The sequence below is a fragment of the Petromyzon marinus genome, chromosome 31, assembly GCF_048934315.1.
Source record: "Petromyzon marinus isolate PM22_M1 ecotype Great Lakes invasive population chromosome 31, UKy_Petmar_22M1.pri1.0, whole genome shotgun sequence".
In the NCBI taxonomy this organism is placed as follows: Eukaryota; Metazoa; Chordata; class Hyperoartia; order Petromyzontiformes; family Petromyzontidae; genus Petromyzon; species Petromyzon marinus.
The window spans coordinates 15,952,022-15,967,975 of record NC_133697.1 but is presented as its reverse complement, the minus strand read 5'-3'; the positions used below and the strand labels follow the sequence as shown (position 1 = coordinate 15,967,975).

The 15,954-nt window shown below is 46.1% G+C and overlaps 1 protein-coding gene across 1 annotated transcript in view; it reads left to right on the top strand.

Moving 5' to 3' along the window:
• The first annotated feature begins 3,436 nt into the window (after window positions 1-3,436).
• The window catches only part of LOC116947931 (uncharacterized), a 43,099-nt gene continuing 30,581 nt past the window's right edge, over window positions 3,437-15,954 (top strand). The window contains exons 1-3 of the mRNA XM_032964252.2: window positions 3,437-3,704; window positions 5,948-6,131; window positions 7,052-7,164. Coding sequence (XP_032820143.1) covers window positions 3,615-3,704; window positions 5,948-6,131; window positions 7,052-7,164 — 387 coding nt within the window. The 5' untranslated portion in view covers window positions 3,437-3,614. The remainder of the gene's footprint in view (window positions 3,705-5,947; window positions 6,132-7,051; window positions 7,165-15,954) is intronic.

The window sequence follows — 15,954 nt, the reverse complement described above, 5'->3', positions numbered from 1 at the left end:
TGGCTTCATAGACCGATCATATTGAGTGCTTTGACCCGTGCAGCGATTTGTAAACATGTTCAATGTGCCCAGGTTATCTTCCTCACGTTAATATAGTCACCAGGAAACGTGTGACGCTGAAACCATGGATTGTGGTTCATTTTAAATTACAGCATTTTGGCTAAATGTGAAAGTAACTTCTCACCTGCTACAAAATGTAAAGTTGAGTGTAAAATGTCTGAAACGTCAACTGAAACATTTACATAAAACTTGATGGAGGATACAATACAGTTTAACACGTAGGCTTTCGCGACCAATAAAATTCATAAGGTTTTTTTGGGTTGGATCGCGTTATTTATAAATGTGTTGTAACCCTCCACCACCCGACACGGCCAATCAGCAAAAAATGTCACGGTGACAAAAGACAAATAGTTCAATACTTTAGCCCACCGGTGTGTTGAGTGAATCCACAACATTTACAGTTTGAGACCATTCTGGCGAATTGCCCGATGATGCTGGATGTAATTACCAGCGAAACGGCGTACTCAAACTGTAAATGTTGTGGATTCACTCTTCAACACACCGGTGGGCTAAAGTAGTGAACTATTTGTCTTTTGTCAACGTGACACTTTTTTTTCTGATTGGCCGTGTCGGGTGGTGGTGGAGGGTCACGACACATTTATAAATAACGCGATCTAACCCCAAAACCTTTATTATGAAGGATACAATACGTTTGAGCATTTTGTTCTGGTTTTTTTTAATAGGTAGAACTGCACATTTCTATCAGTTGAGTATTGTGCTGTCATGAGTTTGGCACTACTGTATATGACAGAAATATACATCACAAACCAATAATGCTGCAATAAACAAGTAATCTACACATATAAAAGGCAAAGTTGTGAATATGTGTGTTCAAAATGTTTAGCGTACTTCCCGACATGCAACAAACTTGAAACTTTCCATGTGTGTACTTTCCAGACTGTACACCATGCAAAAATGATAAAAATACACATTTTTGGGGGGGGGAGCTCAATGATGCATCTTTTTTTGCATGGCAAGTGAGCTGTGACGTCAAATCTGTCATGTGACCCACGCATGTGGAAGCGTAACGCATTGTAGTGTAGCGGTTAGCGCGCTGCGCTACGAACCCGGCGACTGAGTTCGATTCCCGCTCACGGCCACCACCGATGACGATTATTTTTACCGGTCCTGGGCCTCCCCGAGGTCGACTCAGCATCAAACGAGTAACTGCTCTGCTGTGTGAACATCGCCACTGGGGAGACAAAGGCGGCGGGCGTGGTGAATCCAAGTCCCGGGCGAAGCCGGGTAGTACAGCTATTAAAGTATATAACTGCCCTATATGAATGGTGCTGCCAATGTTCATCATGGTTGTAATTGACAACTTGCATAGGTATTGAAAATACCATTGTGTGGAAGCCTGCATTTCGCACGATTTTATCCTTTGCATGTGGATTCTCAAATGGATGAATATAACCCACTAGCACGAAGAAACGTAATAATTCTAGTGCAATGGCTAAAATAATTTTTAATACTGAATTGACTACTATTTCAGTCTGTTTTACCGCACTTGAGCAGTCTTGATTTTTGTCTGGAAATTTTGTTTATGCCATTTAGGCAAAATGTAGCAAAACCGTTGCATTTAAACTGCTCTGTACATTCACACGGGAGTGGGAGAAACATTAACCACTGCTGTACAGTTTATACGTCATTCTATTACAGAGTGTTGAACGCTTCAATGGGGATTGTAAAAGTTAATGTTCCTTAATGCAGAGTGTTTTGATGAAGCAGTTTTGCAAATTTTCACTTCACAGCATTACACAGTTTCCCAGGTAAAGTCACGTAGGTAAAAATAAAAAAGTTAATCAAATAACGACGTTTCGGAAGCAACACAAACCTCCATCATCAGGTGGGATAGTCACAGCAAGAAGTAATTTGCTGTAGTGTACGTTACCGAAATAACCAAAGAGTATGGATCATTGCAGTCACGAAAACTTCAAATCTATAAAAAGTTTCCCAGGTGTTTAGTGTTTCTGGCTGTCATTTATTTTTGGAATATTTGGGATCTGGACATTTTTTCCAACGACAGAAAACATCAAAACTTAACCAACTTGTTAATAACGTTGGGAACACCGAACCACAGTCCTTGAGTTACATCATCAACAGCAGCACACATTATTCCAGTGAGGGATTCATTTTGATGTCTATTTAGTGTTATGGTTAGTGTGAGCAGCTCGTCGTGGAACGATTGGCTCTCATTCGTAAGGTTGCGAGTTTTAATCTCGGTTTGGGGTTGATTCTGCCTCGGGTTGATAAAATTGGTATCACTAGGGACGTGCTGTAAACGGATGATCACCGTCTTAATGGTAATTTGAACAGTAAATAACATTCTTTGAGCTGCTTGTTTTGTGCGGTTTTTTTAGCAACAGAATAGTGTTCAGCTCTATGCAGAATTGCCACGTGAAAATTTTACTCGTGTTATGCAATTCGGAAGGTTTTGATGTGTGATTGCATATAAGCGCTTTCAATGAACTGTCCATGAAGGTGTGGAAATAAATTTGAAGTAATATTCTTTATTTTCTTTTTATCTACAATTTAGTATTCAAAATGTATCGGTTGTAAAAAGAAAGTCCATCGTTTTGCTGGCTAGACATGCTTTGCAACATGCAACAAATTCGTGAAATCAAGATTATGACTGGAAAAATAACCATGCTATATATGGGAGTCTGCAAATGGATGTGTTGACAGTAAAGTCTGCCAATGGATTATATTCAACCAAATTAGATTTTATTTGGCTACATAATTGTTCAAAGTGTTGTGCCACATATCGTACATGTGTTCAGGAGCTTCCAGCCATAATCTCCACAAAGACTCGATTCTGCACCTCCATTCTCATGGATTGTTCGTCCACGTCGGCAGTATTATTTACCACAAAAAGCGTATTTTTTCTGCACCTTCAAGTGACTGAAGTTATTATAGGCAGTCTGCAGGTTGACAGAGATGGTCCGATGTGCGCATGACGCGGAATGTGGCGATGTGATGAGTGGGTCACGCAGAGCTGCTGCCTGGGGGCTCCTGAGAAGAGGAATGCGTGGCGAGTAGGGGCCCCGGGGGCCTCACGGGGGCCTCACGGGGGCTCCCCCTATTCTATTGATGAACCATACACACGAGGATCCCCACTCGTGATAAGCCTCACACAGAGATCCCCACTCTTAGCGATGAGCCCCACTTGCTGAACCCCACACAGGGATCCTCAAATGGAGTGTTGACCCTACACAGTGATCCGCAATCGTGTGAAGATCCCACACGTGCACATGTACGAGCAAGCTGCGACGGTGTGGGTGCCGCGGGCAGGATGCATGGGTGGGACAGGTGAGGTAGAGCGGGGTTGGTGGATAGGCGAGGGAGAGTGGGGTAGGTGAATCGAGTGGGGAAGGTAGGACAGTGGCGTGGGTGTGGCAGGTGAAGAGAGGGTGGGACAGGTGAGGCGTGAGTGAGGCAGATACGCAGTGCGCGTGTGTGGGAGCAGTGGGGCCATGCGCGGCTCGCCGCGCTGCCCTCGCCGCTGGCCCCGTCGTGAATCCGGGCCTCGTCAGCTCGACTGAGTCACCGTGGCAATGGAGGCCGAGCGGGCGCGCCTGGCGGCCAGGATCCAGCGATGGAACGAGTCTTGCCTCGACCTCTTTGGGATGAGCACCCCCGATGAGGTGAGACTGCGCCGTGACAGGGTTTCGCCAAACAGAATCGCACGAATAGAAAGACGGTCGCCATCCACGGAGCGCCTCCCCCGGGATTCACCGAGCGTTCAATGCAAGAAGATGAGCGGTGGCGCGGTGGTGACACTCGTGCCTAACAGCAAGTGGCACCTGGGGTTCATTACTGACCGGCGCCTTTCTGTGTGGAGTTTGTATGTTCTACCCTTGTTCTGCATGGGTTTTCTCGGGGTTGTCAGATTTCCTCTCATATCCAACCATTAAATGTAACTTGTATTAGGATATCTGGCCAATATCAGTTACATTGGTCGTGGCTAGCAAACAGGCATTTCACCCCTGGAACATTGTGCTGCCAATGAGCAAGAATAAAATTGTATGTTTTGGGTTTTTTTGTGTAGCCTCTTTATGTACAGTACTGTATGGTTCTCATAATAGTTCTGTCCTGGGATACACGCGGTTTATAAAGCCTAGAAAAGGGTTTTAAAACGACAGCGAGAGCCTTCCCCGTGCGAGTTTAAATGCCTCTACCGGGCAGGGAGCGAGGGCGCGCCCGGGCTCGCGGCCACGTCCAGGGTCGCCGTCATTTTACCCGAGCTGCCACCGTCATCCAAGGCAGTGACCGCCCTAGTTACGATATAAGCCACACAAACATCATCGCACCTCCTGGCTTTAACCTTCTTGATCAAAGCCAATGGCGTAACAATCGACCGCTTCAGAACATCAACAAGCCGACGCGCAAGCCACAGTGGTGCGATTGTGGCCATGCAACCCAAACTGTGGACTGCACAGTAAACCACTGCAGTCTGCGCCCCTGCAACGGCGGAGAGACGGCAAAACTAGACGAACGTCGTGAGAATGTTATTGTTTTATTTCATTATTTTATTATCATTCTACGTGACTTTACCGAAAGAACCAAAGAAGATAGACGAACTCTCTCCTGATGCGCTCTCGTCGTGGCTAGCAGACTGACATTGGCATTTAGCTCCTGAACAAATTAACCTTATGGTGGTACCCCGAGGTACCATAGTACCCCGGCTCTCGCACAATGTCCGTGATGCAGTCACTTTTAGTCTGTTGATGGTCGGCGATGCGGCAATCGACTCATCTCGACGAGCTGTACACTACGATGCACCACTACGGTGCGTGCGAGTGTTCAGGGTTTCAGCGCAATCGTCCTCGCTGCGTTTCGACATCGCGGAGTAGCACTGATTTCGGATTGATTGGTACCCCAGTCGCGGAGTTAAGAACTCCCCTGGAAAATAGTGTCCCAGAAATAAAATATTTAATTGCCTCGGCCATTTGGTATTATTTGGTACCCTGGGGTACCGCCGTATAAGGATCATATTGCCGTACACAATAATATAATATAATTAAACCAGCATGAGTCATAATTGTTAGTATTATGCTCGTTGGTTCTTTCGGTAAAGTCACGTGACTTTACCGAAAGAACCAAAAAGTATGGATTCCTGCAGACATGAAAGTTTCAAATCATGTTAGTTTTTTTATCCAAGAAAGCCTGATGGAATCTCAACTTTTTATAAGAGGGGCCTGCCACGTTTTATCAGGAGGGGGCGATGTTGCTATGTGTAAGCACGATTGAGTAATTTGCAGGTAACAATTTCAGCATTGGGAATGTTGGTCAATACCAATTAAATAATATGGTTTTTTTTATAGCGATAAGATGGAACGGGAGAACCCAGAGGAAACTCGTGCAGAATAGGCGGAGAACATACAAACTCCACACAGAAAGATGCGCGAGTCAGGAATTTAACACGCGGGCTAATTGCCACGAGGCTCACGCGTTACCACCGAGCCACTCCTCTCAAACGTAAATGTTGATCATGCAGAGTGACATTCTGGCTCGAAGGGACTATGTAGGCATGAGATGTATATAGAGCTTGGGTATTGAAACTTCAAGGTTTATGGTAGCGGTGGTGTCCATTCTCTATGAATTAAAATGGAGATAAAAAAAAGTATTCGTGTCCAAGAAAAGCAGAGGTCTGTTGGTCTTCACGAGTCAATTGTTGCCGAGACAATAATTGGGGCTGTCCACTATGGAGATGCTCTGCATCTCACCACGAAAAATATCACCGCTGGAGAAACTTCACCTTCGCACCATGTGAAGAAATGTCTGGTTGCACAGCCCGTGTTTGCTGCCCGGCGAAGCTTCGCATATTGACAGCGCTCACCTCCTGGAGTGACACCACCACCACCAAATGTGCCGCGTGTGTGTGCAGGCCCTGGAGTTCCATGCGGTGGTGCGGTTTCAAGTGCAGGCCGAGGGAGCCATGGGCAGGGTGCACAGCACTTGCGTGCGCGTCACGAGCTCCAGCAACGCCGTCGATGTCCTGCGTGCCCTGGAAGAGAAGCTGCAGACTCCTCTCGACTCCTACGGCATTTTTGAATTGCTCCCTGGCAAAGGTGGGCAAATTCCCGCTTCAGAGACTAGCTGCAAAATAGTGTTGTTCAATTATGTTTGAACATTTATAATTAAGATGTAAAAAAGTATACAACACATTCATACAAATGCACACGTTTGATATTACAGAAATTTTTCAAATGTGGTGAATTGCAGTTTGATTACGTTGATTTTATATAAAAGCTGAATATGGGCAGTACACTAACGTTCTCATAAAGATACTCACTTTTCGTCAGCAGATTATTTCGCTAAACATTTTGTTTTCAACTTCATATTCCACGTTCACGTTTCATCAGTACAGTGCAAACTTGCGAAATGCAGTTCCTGACAGCATGCTGCACCTCTGGCAGAGTGAGTGGAATTCATTTCGCCGCGTTGCTCGGAGCAGCTAAAAGCGAGTCGGCCCAGTTTAGCTGCCGGACATGTAGAGTGACTACACGGTAGCCTCACCAGGATTACCGGTCACATGACGGCTGCCTTACACACAGGCTTGGCAGAACGGCGTTAATTGGCCTTTGAATGGTGTCAGATAATGTAAGTGTGCCTGATGGGTGTGTCTACCCAGTGTGTGTCACGTACACTGCTTCTCGTGCCTTGCTGTTCTTGCATGGCTGTTGTAGAGACCGGAACCTCAGGGATTGCAGAAGCATACATTTCCATCTCTGGCCAATTTTGTGGATTATTTTCTAAATAAGAATGCACTTTAGCTCTTAGTCATAACACAATTATTCCATAAAGCTCTAATCCACAGATTTTAGCTATAACAATTTAAAAATATTTAAACTATGTTTCATTGTGATAATTGCGAGTGTTTAGTTCTTGTGCTATGGAAGCTGCAGGTTGACGTGACGATGCCTCGTGTTAGGCGGAAAGCAGCGCCGTGACGGGAGGTTAATGGACCTCGCGCGCTTGTGCACTGCAGGTGAGCGGCGCTTGGGACATGGTGAGAGACCACTTTTGTTGCAGCTGGGCTGGAACCCCAAAGGTCACCATGGGAGCTTCATTCTCAAACCAACTTCCCCATTACCTGCCAAGGTACTTTGATTCGTATTCAGTGAGGAAAGCCTCACCGATTTTCAAGATTATTTGTCAGGAGGGCCCTGTCAAGTTTACACATTAGGGGATGATGTTGCTACTATGTGTAATCCCAATTGAGTAATTTGCAGAGGTGATTGTTCAGCATTTGGATGTTTTGGCCAATACCAGTTACATTGTGTGGTGTTTTAGTTATGGGAGGAAGCCGGAGAGCCCAGAGGGGACGCATGCAGAACAGGGGTAGGAAATATAAACTCCACACAGAAAGGCACCCGAGTCAAATGACAGTGGTTGGGACAGAAAAAAGCTGATAAGTTAAAAGTGAAAATAGAAGGCGAAATGGGGAACTGTTTAAGCTGTAGGAGCAGTAGATAAGGTCTTGTCATTAACTTTGATGCTGGGGATGGCCACAAGGAATAGCAGCAGAGGCAGCAGGCTGAGTTGGCAGAGCAAAGGCAATGGGATGAGTGAAAGACAGAAGCAGGCAAAATAAGAATTCGTGTTTAGGTGGTTTAACCAGTTTTTTTTACCGGATATAAACCGCACGATTGAGCAAACTCATTGAGAAACTGGAGTCGGGAGAGGGAAAGTAATTTGCAAAGCAAAGCAAATTGAATGTGAAGCGAAAAGTAACCTGAGAAACGGTTTAAACGAAGTGAAACAGTGGAATCTGCGTAGGGGAGTTTGTGCTATTAATGCCAAGCTATGGACATGATATATATGTGTAATACTACACTCTATTATACATTTTATTTTGGGTTGTTTTTAAGTTACGAAAATTGTTAAATTTACATCGGGTGATATGTGAAAGTGGTGAATGTGTGAGGGAGGAGGGTTGTGAGAAGGCTGGCTGTGACAGTGTTTCTCTGGACATCTTTAAAAAGAGCTTTATAGCTCATCGGATTCCTCCAGTATGAATAAATATTCTAATTCTGAAAATATTCTGATTCTGATTGGCTGGGTTTTGATTGCACAGATCAGGCAATGTCCATTGCGTCACGGGAAGTGTCGACAAAAGAGTTAAAAGCGGCTCCAGTGATGCGAAGTTTCTTGTCGGTCGTCCCTTGTGAAGTCTTCCGTGCCTTGTCAACAGCCTTAACAATCTGCCAAGTCAAGTTGCTCAACAGTGTTATATGGATATGTCTTAAATGTCCCATGAGACTTTGCTGATTAATTTCCTCCTGATGGAATTTACATCGGTGTGCTGTTGTTATGCAGCCTCGACTATGTTTTACGTTGGCAGGGTAAACAACTCTGTGCCCATTTAAACACTTGTGATGAGAATGGCCTTGAGATTACCTCTGAAACACAGGTACACACAGGGCGCAGCAGCAGCAACCACCCTCCCTTGAGCTCAGCACACGCCATACCGGCCCGACGAGTTCCTGAAACACTTGCAGCCAATGTTTTTATCAACCCCTCATCTGCGTGTTACCTTGAATGATGTCAATTCATTTCAAGATCATGTTCATGTTTGTACGAATGCATCTAAATCATTCACCCCACAGTTGAATGTAGGTTTTGTTGTTAACTTTCCTCGTCATTGTTAACTTCCTAGAGTCTTTAGTAGCAGCACAACAGGTTTTTCACTGTGCGCAAGTGGAATGCCGCAAGGTAATTCCACATGCATGAACCTGTGTGACGTGAATTAGTGTGTGGGAGTGCAAGTGTGTCAGTGTATGTGAGACTGTGTGACGTGAATTAGTGTGTGGGAGTGCAAGTGTGTCAGTGTATGTGAGACTGTGTGACGTGAATTAGTGTGTGGGAGTGCAAGTGTGTCAGTGTATGTGAGACTGTGTGACGTGAATTAGTGTGTGGGAGTGCTAGTGTGTCAGTGTATGTGAGATTGTGTGACGTGAATTAGTGTGTGGGAGTGCAAGTGTGTCAGTGTATGTGAGACTGTGTGACGTGAATTAATATGTGGGAGTGCAAGTGTGTCAGTGTATGTGAGACTGTGTGACGTGAATTAGTGTGTGGGAGTGCTAGTGTGTCAGTGTATGTGAGACTGTGTGACTTGAATTAGTGTGTGGGAGTGCTAGTGTGTCAGTGTATGTGAGACTATGTGACGTGAATTAGTGTGTGGGAGTGCAAGTGTGTCAGTGTATGTGAGACTGTGTGACGTGAATTAGTGTGTGGGAGTGCTAGTGTGTCAGTGTATGTGAGACTGTGTGACGTGAATTAGTGTGTGGGAGTGAGTGCAAGTGTGTCAGTGTATGTGAGACTGTGACGTGAATTAGTGTGTGGGAGTGCTAGTGTGTCAGTGTATGTGAGACTGTGTGACGTGAATTAGTGAGTGGGAGTGCTAGTGTGTCAGTGTATGTGAGACTTTGTGACGTGAATTAGTGTGTGGGAGTGCAAGTGTGTCAGTGTATGTGAGACTGTGTGACGTGAATTAGTGTGTGGGAGTGCTAGTGTGTCAGTGTATGTGAGATTGTGTGACGTGAATTAGTGTGTGGGAGTGCAAGTGTGTCAGTGTATGTGAGACTGTGTGACGTGAATTAGTGTGTGGGAGTGCTAGTGTGTCAGTGTATGTGAGACTGTGTGACGTGAATTAGTGTGTGGGAGTGCTAGTGTGTCAGTGTATGTGAGACTGTGTGACGTGAATTAGTGTGTGGGAGTGCTAGTGTGTCAGTGTATGTGAAACTGTGTGACGTGAATTAGTGTGTGGGAGTGCAAGTGTGTCAGTGTATGTGAGACTGTGTGACGTGAATTAGTGTGTGGGATTGGTAGTGTGTAAGTGTATGTGAGACTGCGTGACGTGAATTAGTGTGTGGGAGTGCAAGTGTGTCAGTGTATGTGAGACTGTGACGTGAATTAGTGTGTGTGAGTGCTAGTGTGTCAGTGTATGTGAGACTGTGTGACGTGAATTAGTGTGTGGGAGTGCAAGTGTGTCAGTGTATGTGAAACTGTGTGACGTGAATTAGTGTGTGGGAGTGCAAGTGTGTCAGTGTATGTGAGACTGTGTGATGTGAATTAGTGTGTGGGAGTGCAAGTGTGTCAGTGTATGTGAAACTGTGTGACGTGAATTAGTGTGTGGGAGTGGTAGTGTGTCAGTGTATGTGAGACTGTGTGACGTGAATTAGTGTGTGGGAGTGCTAGTGTGTCAGTGTATGTGAGACTGTGTGACGTGAATTAGTGTGTGGGAGTGAGTGCAAGTGTGTCAGTGTATGTGAGACTGTGACGTGAATTAGTGTGTGGGAGTGCTAGTGTGTCAGTGTATGTGAGACTGTGTGACGTGAATTAGTGTGTGGGAGTGCTAGTGTGTCAGTGTATGTGAGACTGTGTGACGTGAATTAGTGTGTGGGAGTTCTAGTGTGTCAGTGTATGTGAGACTGTGTGACGTGAATTAGTGTGTGGGAGTGCTAGTGTGTCAGTGTATGTGAAACTGTGTGACGTGAATTAGTGTGTGGGAGTGCAAGTGTGTCAGTGTATGTGAGACTGTGTGACGTGAATTAGTGTGTGGGAGTGGTAGTGTGTAATTGTATGTGAGACTGCGTGACGTGAATTAGTGTGTGGGAGTGCAAGTGTGTCAGTGTATGTGAGACTGTGACGTGAATTAGTGTGTGTGAGTGCTAGTGTGTCAGTGTATGTGAGACTGTGTGACGTGAATTAGTGTGTGGGAGTGCAAGTGTGTCAGTGTATGTGAAACTGTGTGACGTGAATTAGTGTGTGGGAGTGCAAGTGTGTCAGTGTATGTGAGACTGTGTGATGTGAATTAGTGTGTGGGAGTGCAAGTGTGTCAGTGTATGTGAAACTGTGTGACGTGAATTAGTGTGTGGGAGTGGTAGTGTGTCAGTGTATGTGAGACTGTGTGACGTGAATTAGTGTGTGGGAGTGCTAGTGTGTCAGTGTATGTGAGACTGTGTGACGTGAATTAGTGTGTGGGAGTGCTAGTGTGTCAGTGTATGTGAGATTGTGTGACGTGAATTAGTGTGTGGGAGTGCAAGTGTGTCAGTATATGTGAGACTGTGTGACGTGAATTAGTGTGTGGGAGTGCTAGTGTGTCAGTGTATGTGAGACTGTGTGACGTGAATTAGTGTGTGGGAGTGCTAGTGTGTCAGTGTATGTGAGACTGTGTGACGTGAATTAGTGTGTGGGAGTGCTAGTGTGTCAGTGTATGTGAAACTGTGTGACGTGAATTAGTGTGTGGGAGTGCAAGTGTGTCAGTGTATGTGAGACTGTGTGACGTGAATTAGTGTGTGGGAGTGGTAGTGTGTAAGTGTATGTGAGACTGCGTGACGTGAATTAGTGTGTGGGAGTGCAAGTGTGTCAGTGTATGTGAGACTGTGACGTGAATTAGTGTGTGTGAGTGCTAGTGTGTCAGTGTATGTGAGACTGTGTGACGTGAATTAGTGTGTGGGAGTGCAAGTGTGTCAGTGTATGTGAAACTGTGTGACGTGAATTAGTGTGTGGGAGTGCAAGTGTGTCAGTGTATGTGAGACTGTGTGACGTGAATTAGTGTGTGGGAGTGCAAGTGTGTCAGTGTATGTGAAACTGTGTGATGTGAATTAGTGTGTGGGAGTGGTAGTGTGTCAGTGTATGTGAGACTGTGTGACGTGAATTAGTGTGTGGGAGTGCTAGTGTGTCAGTGTATGTGAGACTGTGTGACGTGAATTAGTGTGTGGGAGTGCTAGTGTGTCAGTGTATGTGAGACTGTGTGACGTGAATTAGTGTGTGGGAGTGCTAGTGTGTCAGTGTATGTGAAACTGTGTGACGTGAATCAGTGTGTGGGAGTGCAAGTGTGTCAGTGTATGTGAGACTGTGTGACGTGAATTAGTGTGTGGGAGTGCAAGTGTGTCAGTGTATGTGAGACTGTGTGACGTGAATTAGTGTGTGGGAGTGCTAGTGTGTCAGTGTATGTGAGACTGTGTGACGTGAATTAGTGTGTGGGAGTGCTAGTGTGTCAGTGTATGTGAGACTGTGTGACGTGCATTAGTGTGTGGGAGTGCTAGTGTGTCAGTGTATGTGAAACTGTGTGACGTGAATCAGTGTGTGGGAGTGCAAGTGTGTCAGTGTATGTGAGACTGTGTGACGTGAATTAGTGTGTGGGAGTGCAAGTGTGTCAGTGTATGTGAGACTGTGTGACGTGAATTAGTGTGTGGGAGTGCTAGTGTGTCAGTGTATGTGAGACTGTGTGACGTGAATTAGTGTGTGGGAGTGCAAGTGTGTCAGTGTATGTGAAACTGTGTGACGTGAAATTAGTGTGTGGGAGTGCAAGTGTGTCAGTGTATGTGAAACTGTGTGACGTGAATTAGTGTGTGGGAGTGGTAGTGTGTCAGTGTATGTGAGACTGTGTGACGTGAATTAGTGTTTGTGGAGTGAAAGTGTGTCAGTGTATGTGAGACTATGTGACGTGAATTAGTGTGTGGGAGTGCTAGTGTGTCAGTGTATGTGAGACTGTGTGACGTGAATTAGTGTGTGGGAGTGCTAGTGTGTCAGTGTATGTGAGACTGTGTGACGTGAATTAGTGTGTGGGAGTGAGTGCAAGTGTGTCAGTGTATGTGAGACTGTGTGACGTGAATTAGTGTGTGGGAGTGAGTGCAAGTGTGTCAGTGTATGTGAGACTATGTGACGTGAATTAGTGTGTGGGAGTGCTAGTGTGTCAGTGTATGTGTGACTGTGTGACGTGAATTAGTGAGTGGGAGTGCAAGTGTGTCAGTGTATGTGAGACTGTGTGACGTGAATTAGTGTGTGGGAGTGCTAGTGTGTCAGTGTATGTGAAACTGTGTGACTTGAATTAGTGTGTGGGAGTGCAAGTGTGTCAGTGTATGTGAGACTGTGTGACGTGAATTAGTGTGTGGGAGTGGTAGTGTGTAAGTGTATGTGAGACTGCGTGACGTGAATTAGTGTGTGGGAGTGCAAGTGTGTCAGTGTATGTGAGACTGTGACGTGAATTAGTGTGTGTGAGTGCTAGTGTGTCAGTGCTAGTGTGTCAGTGTATGTGAGACTGTGTGACGTGAATTAGTGTGTGGGAGTGCAAGTGTGTCAGTGTATGTGAAACTGTGTGACATGAATTAGTGTGTGGGAGTGCAAGTGTGTCAGTGTATGTGAGACTGTGTGATGTGAATTAGTGTGTGGGAGTGCAAGTGTGTCAGTGTATGTGAAACTGTGTGACGTGAATTAGTGTGTGGGAGTGGTAGTGTGTCAGTGTATGTGAGACTGTGTGACGTGAATTAGTGTGTGGGAGTGCTAGTGTGTCAGTGTATGTGAGACTGTGTGACGTGAATTAGTGTGTGGGAGTGAGTGCAAGTGTGTCAGTGTATGTGAGACTGTGACGTGAATTAGTGTGTGGGAGTGCTAGTGTGTCAGTGTATGTGAGACTGTGTGACGTGAATTAGTGTGTGGGAGTGCTAGTGTGTCAGTGTATGTGAGACTGTGTGACGTGAATTAGTGTGTGGGAGTGCTAGTGTGTCAGTGTATGTGAGACTGTGTGACGTGAATTAGTGTGTGGGAGTGCTAGTGTGTCAGTGTATGTGAAACTGTGTGACGTGAATTAGTGTGTGGGAGTGCAAGTGTGTCAGTGTATGTGAGACTGTGTGACGTGAATTAGTGTGTGGGAGTGGTAGTGTGTAAGTGTATGTGAGACTGCATGACGTGAATTAGTGTGTGGGAGTGCAAGTGTGTCAGTGTATGTGAGACTGTGACGTGAATTAGTGTGTGTGAGTGCTAGTGTGTCAGTGTATGTGAGACTGTGTGACGTGAATTAGTGTGTGGGAGTGCAAGTGTGTCAGTGTATGTGAAACTGTGTGACGTGAATTAGTGTGTGGGAGTGCAAGTGTGTCAGTGTATGTGAGACTGTGTGACGTGAATTAGTGTGTGGGAGTGCTAGTGTGTCAGTGTATGTGAAACTGTGTGACGTGAATTAGTGTGTGGGAGTGCAAGTGTGTCAGTGTATGTGAGACTGTGACGTGAATTAGTGTGTGTGAGTGCTAGTGTGTCAGTGTATGTGAGACTGTGTGACGTGAATTAGTGTGTGGGAGTGCAAGTGTGTCAGTGTATGTGAAACTGTGTGACGTGAATTAGTGTGTGGGAGTGCAAGTGTGTCAGTGTATGTGAGACTGTGTGACGTGAATTAGTGTGTGGGAGTGGTAGTGTGTCAGTGTATGTGAGACTGTGTGACGTGAATTAGTGTGTGGGAGTGCTAGTGTGTCAGTGTATGTGAGACTGTGTGACGTGAATTAGTGTGTGGGAGTGCTAGTGTGTCAGTGTATGTGAGACTGTGTGACGTGAATTAGTGTGTGGGAGTGCTAGTGTGTCAGTGTATGTGAAACTGTGTGACGTGAATCAGTGTGTGGGAGTGCAAGTGTGTCAGTGTATGTGAGACTGTGTGACGTGAATTAGTGTGTGGGAGTGCAAGTGTGTCAGTGTATGTGAGACTGTGTGACGTGAATTAGTGTGTGGGAGTGCTAGTGTGTCAGTGTATGTGAGACTGTGTGACGTGAATTAGTGTGTGGGAGTGCTAGTGTGTCAGTGTATGTGAAACTGTGTGACGTGAATCAGTGTGTGGGAGTGCAAGTGTGTCAGTGTATGTGAGACTGTGTGACGTGAATTAGTGTGTGGGAGTGCAAGTGTGTCAGTGTATGTGAGACTGTGTGACGTGAATTAGTGTGTGGGAGTGCTAGTGTGTCAGTGTATGTGAGACTGTGTGACGTGAATTAGTGTGTGGGAGTGCAAGTGTGTCAGTGTATGTGAAACTGTGTGACGTGAAATTAGTGTGTGGGAGTGCAAGTGTGTCAGTGTATGTGAAACTGTGTGACGTGAATTAGTGTGTGGGAGTGGTAGTGTGTCAGTGTATGTGAGACTGTGTGACGTGAATTAGTGTTTGTGGAGTGAAAGTGTGTCAGTGTATGTGAGACTATGTGACGTGAATTAGTGTGTGGGAGTGCTAGTGTGTCAGTGTATGTGAGACTGTGTGACGTGAATTAGTGTGTGGGAGTGCTAGTGTGTCAGTGTATGTGAGACTGTGTGACGTGAATTAGTGTGTGGGAGTGAGTGCAAGTGTGTCAGTGTATGTGAGACTGTGTGACGTGAATTAGTGTGTGGGAGTGAGTGCAAGTGTGTCAGTGTATGTGAGACTATGTGACGTGAATTAGTGTGTGGGAGTGCTAGTGTGTCAGTGTATGTGAGACTGTGTGACGTGAATTAGTGAGTGGGAGTGCAAGTGTGTCAGTGTATGTGAGACTGTGTGACGTGAATTAGTGTGTAGGAGTGCAAGTGTGTCGGTGTATGTGAGACTGTGTGACGTGAATTAGTGTGTGGGAGTGCAAGTGTGTCAGCCTAGAGCCCGAGACAGTGACACGGCGAGGGGGGCGGTTTGCCTTCATGCATAATTGAGCCTGTGTGGGAGAGACGTGCTGTGTGTGTGAGGAGTGTTGGGGAGACGTGCTGTGTGTGTGAGGAGTGTGGGGGAGACGTGCTGTGTGTGTGTGAGGAGTGTGGGGAGACGTGCTGTGTGTGTGAGGAGTGTGAGGGAGACGTGCTGTGTGTGTGAAGAGTGTGGGGAGACGTGCTGTGTGTGTGAGGAGTGTGGGGGAGAAGTGCTGTGTGTGTGAGGAGTGTGAGGAAGACGTGCTGTGTGTGTGAGGAGTGTGGGAGAGACGTGCTGTGTGTGTGAGGAGTGTGGGGGAGACGTGCTGTGTGAGGAGTGTGGGGGAGACGTGCTGTGTGTGTGTGAGGAGTGTGGGGAGACGTGCTGTGTGTGTGAGGAGTGTGGGGGAGACGTGCTGTGTGTGTGAGGAGTGTGGGGGAGACGTGCTGTGTGTGTGAGGAGTGTGGGGGAGACATGGAGGA